Source organism: Natrix helvetica (assembly GCF_964273705.1).
Source record: "Natrix helvetica genome assembly, chromosome: 2".
Lineage (NCBI taxonomy): Eukaryota > Metazoa > Chordata > Lepidosauria > Squamata > Natricidae > Natrix > Natrix helvetica.
The window spans coordinates 297,293,820-297,315,944 of record NC_138552.1 but is presented as its reverse complement, the minus strand read 5'-3'; the positions used below and the strand labels follow the sequence as shown (position 1 = coordinate 297,315,944).

General features: G+C 52.0%; 1 protein-coding gene across 1 annotated transcript in view; it reads right to left on the bottom strand.

Annotated features, from left to right (window-relative positions):
* The window catches only part of SEZ6 (seizure related 6 homolog), a gene marked incomplete at its 5' end in the record, with an annotated part of 80,267 nt that extends 61,304 nt beyond the window's left edge, over positions 1 to 18,963 (bottom strand). Inside the window, 2 exons of the mRNA XM_081943954.1 lie at positions 1,680 to 2,117; positions 18,930 to 18,963. Of these exons, the coding sequence (XP_081800080.1) occupies positions 1,680 to 2,117; positions 18,930 to 18,963 (472 nt within the window). The remainder of the gene's footprint in view (positions 1 to 1,679; positions 2,118 to 18,929) is intronic.
* Between the last annotated feature and the right edge of the window lie 3,162 nt (positions 18,964 to 22,125).

Below are 22,125 nucleotides of genomic sequence, written 5' to 3'. Positions count from 1 at the left end.
ATCAGTGGAACAGAAGTTGCCTCCAGAGGTTGTGAATGCCCCAACACTGGAAGTCTTTAAGAAGATGTTGGATAGCCATTTGTCTGAAACGGTATAGGGTTTCCTGCCTAGGCAGGGGGTTGGGCTAGAAGGCCTCCAAGGTCCCTTCCAACTCTACTATTGTATTGTATTATTGTATTGTATTGTATTGCTAGGTTGGCAGAAGCTGGCACAAGTCACGGGAGCTCACTCCGTTATGCGGTGCTAGGGATTCGAACCGTCCATTCTGATCGACAAGATCAGCATCTTAGCCCCTGAGCCACCGTGTCCCAGTTTTTAGACTGGCCAAGTCCAAATCCTGCAATCATTCTTCATGGTTTTTGTCTCCAGGCCTTTAATTCCCTCCTCTCTGCACTTTCCCCAAAATCTCAACGTATTTTTTAAAATTTAATTTTAATTGTGCTTAAGCAGCCTGGCATACAGGCTGCCTCACTTTTGGGGATGGAGTTGGGGCTGCATTATTTGGGGGGCGGGGGGGTGAGGGGCTCTTCTAAGGTGGGACCAGGATTCTGTGTGTGTGTGTGTGTGTGTGTGTGTGTACATGTGCACACACAAAAGGCTCCTCTACTTCCCAAGCAAGACGTGATGGCAAAAAATCACCTGCAGGAGGTAGAATTGAAACGTCCCAATCCGTGATCGCTTACAAACCCCCATCCGGATCCAGGGTTTGCTATTGGCTTGCTGACCGCAAGAGTAGCCTAGTTTGAAGGGAGATCTATGCTTTGCTTGTGCTGTCCTGGTTTTGGGGGGCTTCGCAACCAGGAAGGGCCAAAAGTGGTTACTGGCCGTCCTCAAATGACAACGCTTCATTTAGTGACCGCTCAAAGGGCACCGAGGAGGACCAGTTTTCACCCTTGCGACCTTTGCACCCACGGCAGAGGACAAAAATTCAGACGCTGCTTGGCCATCGACTCGTATTTATGGCGGTCGGCAGCATCTTGGGGGGGAGGGGTCACGCAATCCACTTCGGCCGCCTTCTGACTGCCAAAATCCTCACAACCGACCGTGCCACTCGCTTAACAGCTGCAGCGATCCACTTAACAACCGTGAGGCGTAAGGTCGTAAACAGAACATTCAACTACATGTGCTTCTTTTGTGGCCGCTCAGGGATTACTCAGGCCCAGGAAAGGGTTCTGGTGGGTTTCCTGTGGGAAAATGGGTCCAAATGGCCCCTTATCTTTTGGGGGCTCCATTGCAGTCGTAAGCCCAACGAATGCCCAGATTTTGCTGCAGGACCTGTCCAGTTTTGGCTGTCCAGGGCAACTGTCCAGAATGGGGTGGGTGGGGGGAGGACAGCTCAAGGAAAGCCATGGCATTGGGGGGGGGGCAGGTTTTACTGTTCCCCAATCCTGTGCTCCCCCCTCCCCCCCCCACGTGGGGCACCTTTGCACCAGCTGAATTTAGAACTTTGTCCAAATCTGAAGGTCCCTAATGCCCCCAACCCTTTCCCCCCCTCCTCTTTTACCCCCTTCCTCCTTTGGAGACCTAGATTCCTTGCCGCCTGCTGGGGCTGGGGGCTCCTCCAACCCACGAGGACCACCAGCCTGGGATGTAGCTGGCGCAACTCCGCCCCGGAATCTGTGCGTGGAAGCCCCCAAACTTCTCCCGCTCTCTTCCTCCTTCCTCCTCTTCTCTCTTACCTGCCACAGGTGCAGTAGGGGTCTCAGGTCCCCTGCTCGACGTGGCCCCCGGGGACAGTTCCCTGGGGCTGGAGACCCCGATCCCCGAGGAACTGGGGCGCGCCGGCTGGGGGTCCCGGGCGGAGACCAGGCTAACGGCGCCCGCGGGCCCCGAGGCTGGAGACGCGGCTGGCGGAGTGGGGGTCGCAGCAGGTCCCGGGGCTGGCGGGCGGCGGGGGGTCGCCCAGGCGAGGAGGGGCGCTGGCTGCAAGCCGTCCCTGGGCGGGGGCTCCTCGGGGAAGAAGCCCTCCAGCAACGGGTGGTGGTTGAGGAGCTTCAGGGTGGGTGCCGTAGTGGTGAAGGGAGCCTGGCGCGCCGGGTGGTCGCGGGTGGGGGGCGCCGTCCGTTCGGCCTCGGAGCTGGCGGTCGCCTCGGAGTCGGGATCCTCGTGGGAGAAGCCTGCAGAGGGGGGAAAGAAGAGGAGACGGAGAGGGCGGTGAGCTGTGGAAGGCGAAGGGCAGAGGAACCCCAGAGGGCATCTAGTCCAGCCCCAGGAGCCCTCGGCTTAAGCAAAAGTGAGGCGGGGGCTCCTACCTCCCCAGAGGTACAGAAACGCTGCAATAATGAGATGGGCGGCGGAAAGAGTTAATTAAATTAATTAATTGGAAAGTAAATAAGTAGATAGCAAGTAAATAAGCAAACAAACGAAATGGCCCCTTTATGGTTGCCGCTTAAAACGGCGTCCCAGAATCCCCCAGCCAGAATACTTTAAGAGAGGCGGACTTCAACATGCTGGCTGGGGGATTCTGGGAGTGGAAGCCCCCCCCCCTCTTAAAATTGCCAAGATTGAAAAACACAGGGTTAAAGTTTGCAAGGTCGTCTCAGAGCAACCTTCCTTCTGAGCCAGATGCTCCAGAAAGATCTCTTCACATGCCCCAGAGCCCTCTCTCTTCAGAGAGGCGCTGTGCCCCCCCCCACCCCCCCAAGGGAGTTTTCTACCTGCTGCTGCTGCAGTGAAGCTGGTTTAAAACAGGCCCTGGTTTCCCGCATTCTCATTATCACCAACTACTGTAAGTTGTGCGCCATTTAGAGCCATTAAGCTAAATGCTAAACTGCTTTCATTAGCCGGTAATGAGCCATCAAAAATGCCTCCCTGGTGCGTTGGCCTCCTTCGCTGGCAGAGCCGTGCTGCAGGCGGGCACCCAGGGAGGAGGGCTGGCATTGCGTTTCCCCACCCCCCTGCCCCATTTTGGCAAGGGGGGGCAGAAGAGGACCCTCCCCTCCCTGTGCTCTTTCCAGGTGCCCGTTGAATGGAGGGGCTACTCAACTGCGAGTATTATGAATGGAATAGAGCTGGAAGAGGCCTCGGAGGTCTTCTAGTCCAGCCCCCTGCTGAAACAGGTGATCCTATACCATTTCAGGACAGGTGACTACCTACTCCAGGATTTGGCAACCTTAAACACTCAAAAGAGCCATTTGGACCCGTTTTCCACAGAAAAGACACAAACCTTTCCCGCGCCTGAATATTTCCTGAGCAAAACTAACTTCGTATGTCGTTGACTTAAACGTTCTGTTTACTTCTGAAGCGTTCCTTGGATTTCTCCGTGGTTGGCCAACGGGGGGACAAAATGCTCAATCAATCATGTGCTGGTGGGTGTCACACACATTGACGGTTGTGATGCATAATTTGAGGGACGGAGCCACAGCAGAGAGACGGAAGAGCCCACGTGCGGCTCCCCAGCTGCAGGTTGCCGACTCCTGATCTAGTCTCTTCTTAAAAACCCTCCAGCTATGGAGCCCCCAAGGTTTCTGGTGGCAAGCTGTTCCACTGGTTAGTTGTCCTCACTGTTACGAAGTTTCTCCTTAATGGCTATCCCACTGCAGGAGAGAAAACGGCCTGGCCTTCCCCTCCCTCCCCTCATGTCAATAACAGCGTGGTTGATGGTGTTACAGGAAGTCCTCGACTTAACAACGTTTCATTTAGTGACTATGCGAAGTTAAAACGGTAGTTTTTTTATAAAAAAACCTGACTTATGAGTATTTTTCGCACAAAAGCCTTGCAACATCCCCGTGGTCACATGATCAAAATTAAGAGGCTTGACAACTGGCATGTACTTATGACGGTTTGCAGTGTCCCGGGGTCATGTGATTGTCTTTTGCGTCCTGGACAAGCAAACAAAGTCAATAGGGAAGCCTGATTCACTGAACAACTGTGCTACTAACTTAACAACTGAAATGTTTTGCTTAACAATGGTGGCAAGAAAGGTTGTAAAAAGGGGCAAAATTCACTTAACAACGGTCTTGCTTAGTAATGGAAATTTTGAGCTCAGTTGTGTCCGTAAGTCAAGGACACAATTGCCCTGCACCGACCTGTATTGACACCCCAAACTCTCAACCACAATCATTTGAGGTCTACAGCTGTTGTGGACTCTGACAGCTCAGACCATTGTGGGACTGCTCTGGAGGATGAGGAAGACTCTGGAAGGTGTTTGGAGTCAGAGCAGGGACTAGAGAGGCCTGTTGGCCACCAGGTGGCATCTGAGTCAGGGAGCAGTGAGGAGGAACAGAGGGAGGTTGTCCCTGATGTGCGTGTGCGTAGAGCTGAGAGGAGAAGGGAGCAGCTGTGGAGACGACATCATAGAAGGAAATAGGGACAGCTGGCTACTGTTGTGGCCCCTCCCAAAGAGTTTATAGGTGGAGCGATGGGAGGGGAATCTTTGTAGGAAACAACAGTCCACTTTACTAGCCTTTGAGAAAGCATTCTGTAAGTCTAATCTTGGTTTCTTGAAGATAGCCTTCTAGGCTCCTAGACAAGGGGTGGCTTTATCTCCTTATTTAGTCGTGGAAGACAGCCAAGCCGGTGTCTGCATATTCATTGGAATCACGGGACAGAACAATCGCTTTCTGATTTTTCCCCTTAAATGTGACATAATAACAGAGTCAGAAGGGAGCGGCTTAGCGGTGAAGTTGCTTGCTTGGAAGGTTGAGAGTTCAATCCTGGGTAGCACCAGATGTTTCTCTATCAGGGTGCAAAGAGAAGGTGATCTGCTGTGAACTCCATATAGGCGTCAGGAAGGGCATCTGGCTAGTAAACATTCAGCTCCACTCAGTCGCCTTGAAGGGATTAAAGGAACGTAAAAAGAAGAAGAAGAAAACAGAGTTGGAAGGGACCTTGGAGGTCTTCTAGTCCAACCCTCTGTGCATGCAGGAAAACCCGCCTATACTATTTCAGACATGATGGGTCTGAATGACATGAGTCGTTTGTGGCAGTGAGCACACCTGGATGTTCTCTTTTAATTTGTTTGACTCGCTGCACCTGAACGGCTGGCTTGGCAAGGAAAAAATGTTTCATTGCCTCCAGTGTTTTCCCCGCAAGCTTCAGTTGTGGGCACAGCCCCCTGTGCCAGCTGGAAGGCTGGCAGGTCTCCCTGCCCACACAGGCAGGTGTGTTCGCACAGGTAGGCACACGTTTGCGCCTGACAGACAGACAGGCCCCATAAACCAGCGGGATTCCAAACTTGGTGACTACTTTTGAGTCCTGTGGACTTCAACTCCCAGAATTCCCCAGCCAGGCAGGTCCTGGAGCTTCCTGGGATTTCCCGGTCAGAAGTGTGGAATGCTGCCAAGACAGGCGGAGTGGCACCTGCCTCTGCCCTTCGTTGGCACAGGTGGGAATCAGAAGTGGCCCTGAGGAGGGTAGCTGTTAGGGTAGCCAGGCAACATCTGCAAGCAGACCACCAAGCACAGAGAACACCAAGGACCCCCCATAGCCTTCCTCCTCCTCTTCCTCCTCCTCCTCTCAAACCCCCTCTCTTCTAACCCTGATAACATTCCCTAGTTGAGTCATGAAACGTCTGCAAGTAAGAACCAACCACAAGGACTCCTCTTCTTCCTCCCAGCCCCCCTCTCTTCTAGCACTGATGATGCTATCTAATTGGGTCATGAAATGTCTGCAAGGAAACCACCCAGCTCAGAGAGCACCAGCCCCCCTCCCAGTCTTCCCTTCTTCCCTTCCCCGTTCCCTTCTCTCCTTTTCTTCTCTCCTTCCTCCTTTCTTCTTTTCTTTTCCTTTCCTTCCTTCTTTCCTTCTCCTCTCCTCTCCCTTCATCTTCCCTTTTCTTCTCCTTTCCTCCTTCCTCCTTTCCTTCTTCTCTCCTTTCCTTCCTCCTAATCCATCTTCTTCGCTCTCCTCCTTCCTTTCCTTTCCCAATCCCTTCCCTTCTCTCCTTCCCTTCTTCCTTCCCTTCCTTCTATTTTCATTCCTCCTCCCTTCCCTGCTTCCTTCCCTTCCCTTCTCCTTTCTTTCTCTCCCTTCCTTCTTCCCCCTTTCACCTTCCCTTTTCTTCTCCTTTCCTCCCTCCTCCTTTCCTCCTCCTCCTCCTCCTTCTCCCCATTTCCTTTCCCTTTTTATCTCCCTTTCCTTTCGTTCTCCTTCCCAACAGTGAGGATGCCACCTCTTCGGGTAGAACAACCTCTGCAGGCACCACCACCGAGATCAGGGAGCCCCAAACAGGCCACCAGGGGCACCGTCAGCTGCCCATACGGCCACCTGGCTAGCCCTGCCAGGCTCCCTGCCACTCTGGGAGGCAAAATTCAGACCGGGGAAGGCAGAATTCACGTGGGCCCAGGGAGGACCTCCACAGCAGGGGGAGAACCAGGCTCCCAGAGCTGCAGGAGAGCAGGGGGTGGTGGACTAGATGATCTTGGGGTGACCTCTCTAAGCAGAGCTGCAACGGAGGCTACACTACAGCTTCGGAGCGGCATCTCTGTGGGCAGCTGGCCAAGAAGCCCCCTCCCCACCCAGCCAACCTGGAATGGGAGGGGGGAGAGGGGGGCTGCGGAGTCGGCTGGGTCGGGGAGGGGGGGCAGGATAGCAAGGGGGGGAGACGACAGGCAGCTGCCGTGGAGGCGTCCAGAGGTTAAAACGCCCCCAGCATGGAGCAAATTATGCTTTAATAGAATTCATTTATTACGCCATAAAAGTTAATGAGTTTATACGGGAAGGCGCCAGGATTTCTTTTCAGGTTTTAATAGCGGGATTAGTGGGCCGTCCCGCACTCGTGGCTGGTGCAGCTCCTTAATTCCCGGTTTTTCCATTTTTACAGGTTTTTTTTTTTGCCAGTTTCAAAATTGTCGTTCCCCCCCCCCCCCCCGGGACCCCCAATATCCAACCCTCCCACCCGTCTATGACCCACCGCAGGGAGCAGGGAATCGAACCTTTTGCCTCCAGAAGCTGCTCCACCCCTGGAGGTTTCTAAGGAGAGGCTGGACACCCCTCTGCCCGAAACTCATTACAGGTAGTCCTCGATTTACGACAGTTCATTTAGTGACCGTTCGAGGTCACCACGGCCCTGAAAATAATGACTTATGACCGCTTCCCCCCCCCCAACCCACACTTGTGACCACCGCAGCATCCCAGGTGATTTGCATCCGGATTCTTGACAAGTGACTCCTATTTATGACGGTTGCAGCATCTAGGACTCATTTTGCGACCTTCTGACAAGCCAGGTTCATTTAACAACCATGTTCCTCATTGAGCTCTAGCACTTGGCAAATGTGGCAGGGGAAGTCGTTAAAAACGGGGCAGATTCGCAAAGTTTTTCACTTGACGACGTAAATTTTGGGCTTGATTGTGGTTGTAAGCTGAGGTCGGCCTATATGGGATTTCCTGCTTGACAAGGGGGTTGGACTAGATGACCTCCCAGGCCCCTTCCGATGCTGTTATTCCTTCCTAAAATCCTTCCTGGCCTAGAAAGGGAATTGCTTAAGATATTTATTTAATTATGAAACCAATTTGTTCTCAGCAGATTTCAGGATCACAAAGAAACGCCATGCGCAGGCTCCTCGCACCAGCCAGCTGATTTTGGGGTCTCTACCATGCATGTGGGAGGCGTGTGCGCAAGCATGGGGGGGGAAGTGGGGGTTATGTGCACATGAGCAGGGGGCAGGGGGGGCAGGGGGGCACAGGTGGGTGTCAACAATGTGTAGAGGTAGCCCTCAACTCCCAACAAATCATTTAGTGACCATTCAAAGTTACAACAGCAGGGAAAAAACTGGCTTACATCCATTTTTTCACAATTTTTTCAAAATTCGGATGCTTGACAACCGACTCATATTTATGACGGACGCAGCATCCTGGGGGAGGAGGGTGTTACGTGATCCGCCCTTCTGACAGGCCGGATTCACTTAACGACCGTGTTACCAACTTCACAACTGCACCGATTTGCTTCACAACAGTGGCGAGAAAGGTCGTAAAATGGAGCGCACGTCCCTTAAGTGTTTTGCTTAGCAACGGTAGTTTGGGGCTCAATTTTGGTCGCAAGTCGAGGACTGCCAGTTCAGGTAATCCTCGAAATACGACCACCGTGGAGCCCCAAATGTCTGTTGTTAAGTGAGACAGTGTTCCGGAGTGAATTTTGCTCCTTACCGCGTGCAGAATCCCAATTATCCTTGGAGATCCGCGTTTTCCCACTCCTGCCAATGTTTTCTCCCCCTGAATATGCAAATGAGGGAACAATCTGTACACAAACCACATCGATGCATGCAAATAAGATGCAAAACGGGTTTCACATTGGTGAAAACAGTTTGCGAAGATCGCCTCCATCGAGCCAAGCTGCGAGGCAAGCCGTGCCTTTGGCAGGAAAGGGCAGGGAAATCGTTGCGTGTCTCCAAAGCAAACTTTGGTTTCAAAGGTCCAGTTTGACCAACCGGACTGGACAAGCTCACAAGGGTCGGGATCTGAAACGGAAAGATCCGGAAAGGAATGACCACCAAATGCCTTGATTTCCCCTTTGCAGCCCCCACCTGCCGTCCCTGCCAGAAGGAAGAGCGCTTAGCAAGGGCTCTTAAAACTTATATCCCGCTTCACGGCGCTTTCCAGCCCCCTCTAAGCGGTTTACAGAGTCGGCCTCTGGCCCCCTACAATCTCGGTCCTCATTTTAGTGACCTGGGAAGGACGGAAGGCTGAGTCAACCTTGAGCCCTTCAGGATCGAACTGCTGGCAGTGTGCAGAGTCAGCCTGCAATGCTGCACAAGGAAATACCGGTAGACTTCGACTTACTTACGATTACAATGGACCCCAGAAACTCCTCCTTCCTTCCTTCCTTCCTTCCTTCCTTCCTTCCTTCCTTCCTTCCTTCTCTCCTTCCTCTTTCTCTCCCTCTTCTCTTCCTCCTCTTTCCTTTCTTCCTCCTCCTTGTCTTTCTCTTCCTCCCCTACTCCTCCCCTTCTCTTCCTCCTGCTCCCCTGCTCCCATCCTCTCCTCCTCTTCTTCCTCCCCCTCCTCTTTTCTCTCCTCATTTCCCCTTCCTCTTCCTCCCCCTCATCCTCCCCTTCTCTTTATCCTTCTGCTCCCCGTACTCCCATCCCTTCCTCCTCCCCTCTATCTTTTCTCTCTTCCTTTTCTCCTTCCTCTTCTTCCCCCTCTTCCTCCTCCTTCCTTTCTTCCTTTTCCTCCTTTTCCTCTTCCTCCTCCCCTTCTCTTCCTCCTGCTCTGCCTTCTCCCACCCTCTCCTCCTCCTCTTCTTCCTCCCCCTCTTCCTCCTCCTTTCTTTCTTCCTCCTCCTTGTTTTTCCCTTCCTTTTCCTCCCTCCTTCCCTTCTCTTTCTCCTCCTGCTCCACCGGCTCCCATCCCCTCCTCCTCCTCCTCCCCTTCTTCCTCCCCCTCCTTTTTTTTTGTAAAAGGTTTTTTTTTAGTCTCATGAACACATTTACAAGTATAAATTCTCATGGTTATTATTCTTATCAGATTTGAATGCTTTTAAACATTCATTTTTCCATATAAAAGATTAAAATATAGGACCGGGGTCGCTTTGCTTACCATCCCATACACCTATTTTGTTTTGATGCCATTTTCCTTTCCTTTCCTCCCTCCCTCCCTTCTCTACTTTCTTCTTTCCTCCTCTCCTTTCCCTTCTTCCCCTTCCTCTCCCCTGCTCCTCTCTTCCTCTGCCCCTCCTCTCCCCCTCTTCCTCTCCCTCCCCATCTTCCTCTCTTTCCACTTTCCCTCTCCTTCCCTCTCTTCCGCCCTCCTCTTTTCTCTCCTCCTTTTCCCCTTCCTCTTCCTCCCCCTCTTCTCCTCTTCCTCCTCCTTCCTTTCTTCCTCCTCCACCTTTTCCACTTCCTCTTCCTACTCCTCCCCTTCTCCTTCTCCTTCTGCTCCCCCTGCTCCCATCCCCTCCTCCTCTCCTCCCTCCCTCCTCTTTTCTCTCCTCCTCCCCCACTGTGGCCAAATGGGTTCCACACTAATGCAGATGGAGTTATGACTCCCCATCTCTCTGTTGACGTTAATGGGGGCCCTCTTGACCCCCTGAAATGATGATGTCCTGGCCCCTTCAACCTTGGCCAAATGGGGAGAACAGCCATTTATTTAGCTGTCCATGCTCAGCCACTGGGGGGGGGGGGGAGGGTAATAAACTCTCTCATCAGTTCCCTCCCCCCACTGCGGAGCCTGCATGAAATCCCCACTTTATTTATCAGATTTAGAGACCCCTCCCCATTCCTCCCCACAGCGACTCTTTAGAACGTGGGTCTACCCCGTGAGGCGGTGGGGATACATTTAAGCGATTAATCATAAATTTAAACAAACCCAAATTTAACACATGAAGAAAAAACACCTGGCCGGACCTTCCTGTCAGCAGGATGTCCTGGGGGCATCTTAATTTCTCCTTGCAAATTTAATTTGTCCCCTTCCATCAAAGGAGCTTCCGTATTTAAGGGCAGTCTACTTTAAAGAACCAGATGCTGGCAGCGGAAACTGCTAGTTATTTCAGAGCCAGATTGGGATGGTCCTAAGAACAAGAAAATCCTTGTTTTCCAAACCTGGAAACTTTAAGAGGGGAGGACTTCCACTCCCAGAATCCCCCATCCAGCATACTTTAAGAGGGGTGGAATTCCACTCCCAGAATCCCCCATCCAGCATACTTTAAGAGGGGTGGAATTCCACTCCCAGAATCCCCCAGCCAGCATACTTTAAGAGGGGTGGAATTCCACTCCCAGAATCCCCCAGCCAGCATACTTTAAGAGGGGTGGAATTCCACTCCCAGAATCCCCCAGCCAGCATACTTTAAGAGGGGTGGAATTCCACTCCCAGAATCCCCCAGCCAGCATACTTTAAGAGGGGTGGAATTCCACTCCCAGAATCCCCCAGCCAGCCTGCTTTAAGAGGGGTGGAATTCCACTCCCAGAATCCCCCAGCCAGCATACTTTAAGAGGGGTGGAATTCCACTCCCAGAATCCCCCAGCCAGCATACTTTAAGAGGGGTGGAATTCCACTCCCAGAATCCCCCATCCAGCCTGCTTTAAGAGGGATGGAATTCCACTCCCAGAATCCCCCAGCCAGCCTGCTTTAAGAGGGGTGGAATTCCACTCCCAGAATCCCCCAGCCAGCATACTTTAAGAGGGGTGGAATTCCACTCCCAGAATCCCCCAGCCAGCATACTTTAAGAGGGGTGGAATTCCACTCCCAGAATCCCCCAGCCAGCATACTTTAAGAGGGGAGGTCTTCCACTCCCAGAATCCCCCAGCCAGCCTGCTTTAAGAGGGAAGGACTTCCATTCCCAGAATCCCCCAGCCAGCCTGCTTTAAGAGGAGAGGACTTCCACTCCCAGAATCCCCCAGCCAGCCTGCTTTAAGAGGGGAGGTCTTCCACTCCCAGAATCCCCCAGCCAGCCTGCTTTAAGAGGGGAGGACTTCCACTCCCAGAATCCCCCAGCCAGCCTGCTTTAAGAGGGATGGGCTTCCACTCCCAGAATTCCCCATCCAGGATGCTTTAAAAGGGATGGGCTTCCAGTCCCAGAATCCCCCAGCCATCATGCTTTAAGAGGGGAGGACTTCCACTCCCAGAATCCCCCATCCAGCCTGCTTTAAGAGGGATGGGCTTCCACTCCCAGAATCCCCCAACCAGGATGCTTTAAGAGGGGAGGGCTTCCACTCCCAGAATTCCCCATCCAGCCTGCTTTAAGAGGGATGGGCTTCCACTCCCAGAATCCCCCAGCCAGGATGCTTTAAGAGGGGAGGACTTCCACTCCCAGAATCCCCCATCCAGCCTGCTTTAAGAGGGGAGGACTTCCACTCCCAGAATCCCCCAGCCAGCCTGTTTTAAGAGGGGTGGGCTTCCACTCCCAGAATCCCCCAGCCAGCCTGCTTTAAGAGGGTGGACTCCCAGAATCCCCCAGCCAGGATGCTTTAAGAGAGGAGGACTTCCACTCCCAGAATCCCCCAGCCAGGATGCTTTAAAAGGGGAGGAGTTCCACTCCCAGAATCCCCCAGCCAGCAGGTTTTTAGATGGGAGGACTTCAATTCCCATAATACCCCAGCCAGCATGCTTTAGAATAAGTGGACTCCACTCCCAGAATTCCCCAGCCAGGATGCTTTAAAAGGGGAGGAGTTCCACTCCCAGAATCCCACAGCCAGCTATGCTTTAAGAGGGGAGGGCTTCCACTCCCAGAATCCCCCAGCCAGCATGTTTTAAGAGGGATGGACTTCCACTCCCAGAATTCCCCAGCCAGCAGGATTTTAGATGGGAGGACTTCAATTCCCAGAATCCCCCAGCCAGCATGCTTTAAGAGGGATAGACTTCCGCTCCCAGAATCCCACAGCCAGCCTGCTTTAAGAGGGATGGACTTCCACTCCCAGAATCCCCCAGCTAGCATGCTTTAAGAGGGGTTGGCTTCCACTCCCAGAATCCCCCAGCCAGCATGCTTTAAGAGGGGTGGGCTTCCACACCCAGAATCCCCCAGCCAGCATGCTTTAAGAGGGGTGGGCTTCCACACCCAGAATCCCCCAGCCAGAATGCTTTAAGAGGGGAGGACTTCCACTCCCAGAATCCCCCAGCCAGCATCCTTTAAGAGGGGAGGACTTCCACTCCCAGAATCCCCCAGCCAGAATGCTTTAAGAGGGGAGGACTTCCACTCCCAGAATCCTCCAACCAGCATCCTTTAAGAGGGGAGGACTTCCACTCCCAGAATCCCCCAGCCAGCATCCTTTAAGAGGGGTGGGCTTCCACACCCAGAATCCCCCAGCCAGAATGCTTTAAGAGGGGAGGACTTCCACTCCCAGAATCCCCCAACCAGCATCCTTTAAGAGGGGAGGACTTCCACTCCCAGAATCCCCCAGCCAGAATGCTTTAAGAGGGGAGGACTTCCACTCCCAGAATCCCCCAGCCAGAATGCTTTAAGAGGGGTGGGCTTCCACTCCCAGAATCCCCCAGCCAGCCTGCTTTAAGAGGGATGGGCTTCCACTCCCAGAATCCCCCAGCCAGCATGCTTTAAGAGGGATAGACTTCCGCTCCCAGAATCCCACAGCCAGCCTGCTTTAAGAGGGATGGACTTCCACTCCCAGAATCCCCCAGCTAGCATGCTTTAAGAGGGGAGGACTTCCACTCCCAGAATCCCCCAGCCAGAATGCTTTAAGAGGGGTGGGCTTCCGCTCCCAGAATCCCACAGCCAGCCTGCTTTAAGAGGGATGGACTTCCACTCCCAGAATCCCCCAGCTAGCATGCTTTAAGAGGGGTTGGCTTCCACTCCCAGAATCCCCCAGCCAGCATGCTTTAAGAGGGGTGGGCTTCCACACCCAGAATCCCCCAGCCAGCATGCTTTAAGAGGGGTGGGCTTCCACACCCAGAATCCCCCAGCCAGAATGCTTTAAGAGGGGAGGACTTCCACTCCCAGAATCCCCCAGCCAGCATCCTTTAAGAGGGGAGGACTTCCACTCCCAGAATCCCCCAGCCAGAATGCTTTAAGAGGGGAGGACTTCCACTCCCAGAATCCCCCAACCAGCATCCTTTAAGAGGGGAGGACTTCCACTCCCAGAATCCCCCAGCCAGCATCCTTTAAGAGGGGTGGGCTTCCACACCCAGAATCCCCCAGCCAGAATGCTTTAAGAGGGGAGGACTTCCACTCCCAGAATCCCCCAACCAGCATCCTTTAAGAGGGGAGGACTTCCACTCCCAGAATCCCCCAGCCAGAATGCTTTAAGAGGGGAGGACTTCCACTCCCAGAATCCCCCAGCCAGAATGCTTTAAGAGGGGTGGGCTTCCACTCCCAGAATCCCCCAGCCAGCCTGCTTTAAGAGGGATGGGCTTCCACTCCCAGAATCCCCCAGCCAGCATGCTTTAAGAGGGATAGACTTCCGCTCCCAGAATCCCACAGCCAGCCTGCTTTAAGAGGGATGGACTTCCACTCCCAGAATCCCCCAGCTAGCATGCTTTAAGAGGGGAGGACTTCCACTCCCAGAATCCCCCAGCCAGAATGCTTTAAGAGGGGTGGGCTTCCACTCCCAGAATCCCCCAGCCAGCCTGCTTTAAGAGGGATGGGCTTCCACTCCCAGAATCCCCCAGCCAGCATGCTTTAAGAGGGATAGACTTCCGCTCCCAGAATCCCACAGCCAGCCTGCTTTAAGAGGGATGGACTTCCACTCCCAGAATCCCCCAGCTAGCATGCTTTAAGAGGGGAGGACTTCCACTCCCAGAATCCCCCAGCTAGCATGCTTTAAGAGGGGTGGGCTTCCACACCCAGAATCCCCCAGCCAGAATGCTTTAAGAGGGGAGGACTTCCACTCCCAGAATCCCCCAGCCAGCATCCTTTAAGAGGGGAGGACTTCCACTCCCAGAATCCCCCAGCCAGAATGCTTTAAGAGGGGAGGACTTCCACTCCCAGAATCCCCCAACCAGCATCCTTTAAGAGGGGAGGACTTCCACTCCCAGAATCCCCCAGCCAGCATCCTTTAAGAGGGGTGGGCTTCCACACCCAGAATCCCCCAGCCAGAATGCTTTAAGAGGGGAGGACTTCCACTCCCAGAATCCCCCAACCAGCATCCTTTAAGAGGGGAGGACTTCCACTCCCAGAATCCCCCAGCCAGAATGCTTTAAGAGGGAAGGACTTCCACTCCCAGAATCCCCCAGCCAGAATGCTTTAAGAGGGGTGGGCTTCCACTCCCAGAATCCCCCAGCCAGCCTGCTTTAAGAGGGATGGGCTTCCACTCCCAGAATCCCCCAGCCAGCATGCTTTAAGAGGGATAGACTTCCGCTCCCAGAATCCCACAGCCAGCCTGCTTTAAGAGGGATGGACTTCCACTCCCAGAATCCCCCAGCTAGCATGCTTTAAGAGGGGAGGACTTCCACTCCCAGAATCCCCCATCCAGCTATGCTTTAAGAGGGGTGGACTTCCACTCCCAGAATCCCCCAGCCAGAATGCTTTAAGAGGGGTGGGCTTCCACTCCCAGAATCCCCCATTCAGCTATGCTTTAAGAGGGGAGGACTCCCACTCCCAGAATCCCCCATCCAGCTATGCTTTAAGAGGGGAGGACTCCCACTCCCAGAATCCCCCAGCCAGCATCCTTTAAGAGGGGAGGACTTCCACTCCCAGAATCCCACAGCCAGCCTGCTTTAAGAGGGATGGACTTCCACTCCCAGAATCCCCCAGCTAGCATGCTTTAAGAGGGGAGGACTTCCACTCCCAGAATCCCCCATCCAGCTATGCTTTAAGAGGGGTGGACTTCCACTCCCAGAATCCCCCAGCCAGAATGCTTTAAGAGGGGTGGGCTTCCACTCCCAGAATCCCCCATTCAGCTATGCTTTAAGAGGGGAGGACTCCCACTCCCAGAATCCCCCATCCAGCTATGCTTTAAGAGGGGAGGACTCCCACTCCCAGAATCCCCCAGCCAGCATCCTTTAAGAGGGGTGGGCTTCCACTCCCAGAATCCCCCAGCCAGCCTGCTTTAAGAGGGGAGGACTTCCACTCCCAGAATCCCCCAGCCAGCCTGCTTTAAGAGGGAAGGACTTCCACTCCCAGAATCCCCCAGCCAGAATGCTTTAAGAGGGAAGGACTTCCACTCCCAGAATCCCCCAGCCAGCTATGCTTTAAGAGGGAAGGACTTCCACTCCCAGAATCCCCCAGCCAGCCATGCTTTAAGAGGGGTGGGCTTCCACTCCCAGAATCCCCCAGCCAGCCTGCTTTAAGAGGGGAGGACTTCCACTCCCAGAATCCCCCAGCCAGCAGGCTTTAAATTCAAATTCCATGCTCTGCTGGCTGGGAAATTCTGGGAGTTGAAGGTCTCAAATCTTAAAACTGCCAAAGTCAGAATTCGGGGCTGTGGATTAAAGGACCTCCCAGGCCCCCTGACACTTCTACGACACAAGCCAACCTTGCAAGAACAGACAGGAAAATGCCCCCCCCTCAAGCGTGAAATATTTGCTGTTGCTGGTCTGCGCCCCCCTCCATTTTCAGGAGCCCCCTCCCCCAACCAGCCAGGAGCTCTCCCCACCCCCCACTTCTACATCCCCCGCCCCTTCCAGCCTCCATGGCTGCCCAGGTGTTGCTTCCAGATTAAAGAGAATGAAAATCCCTAATTAAAGTTTATGCTGAGAATTTCTCTCTTGGGTCAGGAAGCCCCCAGCTGGGAAGGGAGAGTCCATGAAGTGGGCCTCCTCCAGCTGCAGGCACATGGGCTCATCATCCCTCCGGGCAGGGATGATGGGTCTCTAGAAATGGGGGTTAAGAGACCCCAGAGAGGCCAGCTGCTGGACTCCGCTGTGGCTGGAGAGAAACACAGGGAGTCTTCAACTTACAACCACAATTAGCAACGTCTGTTGCTAGGCGAGATAGTTAAGTGAGTTTTGCTCTGTTTTACGTCCGTCCTTGCCACCGTTGTTAAGCAAATTGCTGCTGCTGTGAAGTGAATTCCCGTTGACTTTGTTTGCAGGAAGGTCGCAAACGGGATAATGTGACACCCTCCCTAGGACGCTGCAACCGTCGTAAGTATGAGTCTGAAGGCCAGCTGTTCCACTGATTAATTGTTCTCACTGTCAGGACATTTCCGTTTTACTCCAGGTTGGAACTTCCTCTGATCAGATCCTTCCTTCCTTCCTTCCTTCCTTCCTTCCTTCCTTCCTTCCTTCCTTCCTTCCTTCCTTCCTTCCTTCCTTCCTTCTTTCCTTCTTTCCTTCCTTCCTTCCTTCTCTTTCCCTCCTCCCTCCCTCCACTTGCTCTCCTTCCTTCCTTTCTTCCTTCTCTTATCTTCTTCCTTCCTTCCTTCTCTTGCTCTCCTTCCTTCCTTCCTTCCTTCCTTCTCTTTCCCTCCTCCCTCCCTCCACTTGCTCTCCTTCCTTCCTTCCTTCCTTCCTTCTCTTGCTCTCCTTCCTTCCTTCCTTCCTTCCTTCCTTCCTTCCTTCCTTCCTTCCTTCTCTTTCCCTCCTCCCTCCCTCCACTTGCTCTCCTTCCTTCCTTCCTTCCTTCCTTCCTTCCTTCCTTCCTTCCTTCCTTCCTTCTCTTTCCCTCCTTCCTCCCTATCCTTGCTCTCCTTCCATCCATCCATCCATCCATCCATCCATCCATCCATCCATCCTTGGGCTGGAAGGAACCTCAGAAGTCATCTAGTCCAACCCCCTGTCCAAGAGAGACCCGAGGCCATCTTGGTCAAATGGTTATCCAGTCTATTGTTGGAAACCTGCAATGATGGAGCACCCACAACCTCCGGTGGCAAGCTTTTCCCCAGGTTAATTGTCCTCACTCTTGCTCTGCCCATTTTAAAGACGGGACAATCTGCCCCCTCTGGGAAGCCGAGGTTTTGGCGTTGGCACTGAGTTAATGGCCCCGCGATTCATTGTGCCTCTGCTGCAGACTGAGAGGCGGTAAAAGTTTAGCAGGATTCTCCAGCCAGGAAAGAAAGAAAGAAAGATGGAAGGAAGGAAAGAAGGAAGGAAGGAAGGAAGGAAGGAAGGAAGGAAGAAAGGAAGAAAAGGAAAGAAAGAAAGAGAAAGAAGGAAAGAAGGAAGGAAGGTAGGTAGGTAAGGAAGGAAGAAAAAGAAAGAAAGAAAGAAGGAAGGAAGGAAGGTAGGTAGGTAAGGAAGGAAGAAAAAGAAAGAAAGAAAGAAGGAAGGAAGGAAGGTAGGTAGGTAAGGAAGGAAGAAAAAGAAAGAAAGAAAGAAAGAAAGAATGAAGGGAGGTAGGTAGGTAGGAAGGAAGGAAGAAAAAGAAAGAAAGAAAGAAAGAATGAAGGAAGGAAGGAAGGTAGGAAGGAAGGAAGAAAAAGAAAGAAAGAAAAAGAAAGAAAGAAAGAAAGAAAGAAGGAAGGAAGGAAGGTAGGTAGGTAAGGAAGGAAGAAAAAGAAAGAAAGAAAGAAAGAATGAAGGTAGGTAGGAAGGAAGGAAGGAAGAAAAAGAAAGAAAGAAAGAAAGAAGGAAGGAAGGTAGGTAGGAAGGAAGGAAGAAAAAGAAAGAAAGAAAAAGAAAGAAAGAAAGAGAAAGAAGGAAAGAAGGAAGGTAGGTAGGAAGGAAGGAAGGAAGAGAAAACGGCATATTGCTGGCTTTTTGTGCTCGGTCCATCCAGGCTGGAGCGGAGGAAGGGAGCAGCTGCAGCCCCCCCCCCCCCCCGGACCGAGCGAGGGACCCCGCGTGGCTCTCCTGCCGGCTGTTAACGGGGCTAATCTTGGGACTCCCACAATGGCCATAAAGGAGGTCCAACGAGTGGTGGAAAAAACCAACATTTAATTAATGGGAAAGCGCGAGGCTGGTGCAGCCACCTGGCGAGAACCTTGGACATCTGGCAAGAAGAGGCGGGCGCTGGCAGGCTTTCAGGTGGCAGAGGGGGGGAGGGAGGGGAGGGGCCCCACGGGCTCTCCTAGGCAGCAAGAATCCATCCCCCCTCTCTTTCTCTCTCTCTCTTTCTCTTTCTTTCTCTCTTTCTTTTCTCTCTCTACCTCTTTCTATCTTTCTCTCTATCTCTTTCTCTCTCTCTTTTCTCTCTCTACCTCTTTCTAGCTTTCTCTCTTTCTCTCTTTCTATCTCTCTCTTTCTTTCTATCACTCTCTCTTTCTCTCTTTCTCTCTCTCTTTCTCTCGCTCTTTCTATCTATCATCTATCTATCTATCTATCTATCTATCTATCTATCTATCTATCTATCTATCTATCTATCTATCTATCTATCTATCTATCATCTATCATCTATCATCTATCTCTATCTCTGTCTGTCCCTCCACCCACCCATCCCTCTCTCCCTCTCTCATCCTCTCTCTCTCTCTCAGAGGATCTTATGAAGAGAGTGATCCTGCAGTATCTCCCAGTAATTCAGACAGGCCATGGAGTCGCTGGAGGATGGGAAGTGTAGTCCAAACCTTCCATAGGGACTAGCATGCTGCAGGAGAAGGAATGCACCTATAGGCAGTCCTCGCCTTGCAACGGAACTTTTAGTTTCAAAGTTACAACGGCACCAAAAAAGGAACCATTGCAGCCCAGCCGTAGTCCCGTGAATAAAATTCAACTGCTAGGCAACTAACTCGTCCTTTTGATGGCTGCCACATCCTGGATCATGTCACCGTCTGACAAGCAAACACAACGGAGAAGACAGGTGCACTTAACAGCCTTGGGACTAACTTCACAACTGCAATGATTCACTTAGCAATGGCGGCAGGAAAGGACAGGAAATGGGGCGAAACTCGCTTAACAACTGCCTCGCTCAGCGACCGAAATTTTGGGCTCAATTATGGTCGCAAGCTGAGGACTACCTGTATACATAACTAGAAGACCTCCAAGGTCCCTTCCAACTCTGTTATTCTATTTAATTAACAAATAAACCAATGCTTTGTCCAGGGTAGGCCTTTTTGGGTGGGTGGGTGGGTGGCGGAAAAGAAGGAGTGATGGGCAGCACGTGGCAGAGCTCCCCAAAAGCCTGGGCCTTTGCATGGCATCCAAACAAGCCCATGTTTAAACCCATGCGCTGGGGAAGCCAGCCCAGAGCATGGGATCCAGATGTTGTGTGAAGTCTGAATGTTTGGTTCAGCCAACGGGCGTCATATAGGGCAGGGATGGAGAACCTTTTTGGCACCTAGTGCCCAAACTGGAATGCGTGTGCATGCGTGGCACACCGCAGCGCCATAAACCTGAAGACCAGCTGGGCAGTGCGCATATGGCCTTTGGGTGCGTCGGAGTGCTAGAAACCCGAAGATTAGGCGCTCCGGTGCATGCAATAACCAGCTGCCCGGGGGCACGTTCACACCGGAAACCCAAAGATGAGGTGCCTGGCAAGCGCATGTGTGCCAGCCAGCTGGTCTTTGGGTTTCCGACACTTCAGCGCATGCGAAGAACAGCTGGCAGGCACGCAGGCATGTGCGGGAAACCGAAAGACCAGTTGGCAACGGTGCGGGTGCCCACAGAGAGAGGGCTCTGGGTGGCACCTCTAGCACCCTTGCCATAGGTTCGCCATCACGGGTAGAGGGTGCATGCAGGAACCCCTGGAGAGTGGGGGGCCCTCAGACGCCTAATGGGGGAGGGGGCTGCTTAAAGTCACCTTGGGGGAGCACCCCCTCCCCGGGTCAAAAGAACCAACAGTGGAGACCGAAGAAGCATCGGTTAGCACAAAGAGGCCAAACGAAAGGTCTCTTTGCCGCTCGCTCGCCTCTTCCACCTTCCGCACCGGCAGGTCACTCAATTAAATTGATTGACAGGCAGGAAAGCCCAGACGGGACAAAGAGCGGGAGGGGGGGCGGCTTCGTGTGTCGCAGGTCATCCATGCTCGCCGTTTCGTCCCTGCGAAGCGTAGCTAGGATGACTTACAGAATAACAGAGTTGGAAGGGACCTTGGGGGTCATCTAGTCCAATCCCCTGCTTGAGCAAGATACCTCAAAGCAAGGGGCATCCAACTTGGGAACTTTAAGACTGGTGGACTTCAACTCCCAGAATTCCCCAGCCAGAAAACCTTCATTTACTGTGGACTTCAACTCCCAGAATTCCCCAGCCTGAAAAGTTTTATTTATTGTGGACTTCAACTCCTATAATTCCCCTGGCTGGGGAATTCTGGGAGTTGAAGTCCAGTTGTCTTAAAGTGGTTGAAGTTGACAAACATTGTGGTGGAGTCCAGATACCCACTAAAAAAATGAACACCAAATTAAAAGATTCTCGGGCGGGCAGGGGGGCTGGACTAGATGACCTACAAGGTCCCTTCCAATTCTCTGTTAATCTGTTAATTGCAGCAAAACAGATTTTTAATTTTGTGGCACTTTCCCCCCTATAGAATTGGCACATTTCAGGAATTCTATTGATGTCATCTCAGTTGGAGAACGGATTCATGATAGGAAATCAGAGTGCCCCTGCCTTATTTTAAACGTTAAATTCAGCTAGTCCTCGCATTGCAACGGTTCGTTTAGCGGCTGTTCAAAGTTACAACATCATTGACAAAAGCGACGTATGAACAGCGGTGGGTTTCACATTTTTTTTAAAAAAAAGTGTTTTTAGTCAGCATTTTCCAAACATTAAAATCATCATTACACTTTAACAGCTTTCCGTTATCGGTATTTCTTTTTTCTAATTTCGGGTTTTCTAATTTATGACCCGCTGTCTTCTACATCTTCCTCTTTGTTTCATACTTTCTCATTTTTACAACATATACGTGTATATACAACATTTCCATCTCTACTGCTTTCTAAGTATATGCCATCTCCTTTTATTGTAGTTTACTAGGTGTTCCTTATGCATTGATTTTACATCTCTTTCCAAGCCAGTTTTACCACCTTTCCCATATCTTATAAATACTCCGTTTCCTCTCGATCTCTTAGTTCCATTGCTAGTTTGTCCATTTCGGCGTACTCTAGCACCTGTTTTATGATCTCTGCATTTGAGGGAATGGTTTTTTTGTTTCCAAAAATGAGATTCTGGCAGCAATGATTACATGAAGCATTATATATTGGATATCCTTACTAATATTTCTTTCTATTATTCCTAGAAGAAACAGCTCAGGGTTCATGTCAGTTTTTTGTTCTGTTACTTCTTCTAACCATTTTTGAATTTTGGTCCAGGATTCTTTGGCTTTCGGACACTTCCACCACGTATGAAAGAAGGTCCCCTGTTTCACATTTTGTTACCACTGGTTGGTCGCTAAATTTGCTTTGCTCAGCCCCCAGCCTCAAAAATGTACCTAAATAGGATGGCATAGAGCAGGGGTGTCCAAACTTGGGAACTTTAAGACTTGTGGACTTCAACTCCCAGAATTCCCCAGCCAGCATGGCTGGGGAATTCTGGGAGTTGAAGTCCACAAGTCTTAAAGTTCCCCTTTTTACCTTTACCTTTTATTTCGATTTTTATACCGCCCCCTCTCCCCAAAGGGACTCGGGGCGGTGTACAGTCAAGTGAAATAGATAAAATAGACTACAAACATGGAAACATAAAAACATAGGTTGTAGAGAACGTGGTGGCACAACAGTTCCCACGTCACCTGGAGGAAACCGACTATCTAGACCCGCGCCAGTCCGGCTTCCGGCCCGGACACAGCACGGAGACGGCCTTGGTCGCGTTGGTCGATGATCTCTGGAGGGCCAGAAATAGGGGTTGTTCCTCTATCCTGGTCCTATTAGATCTCTCGGCGGCTTTTGATACCATCGACCATGGTTCCTATTGCGCCGGCTGGGGGGGATGGGAGTTGGAGGCACCGTTTTGCGGTGGTTCGGCTCCTACCTCTCCGACCGGACGCAATGTGTGTTG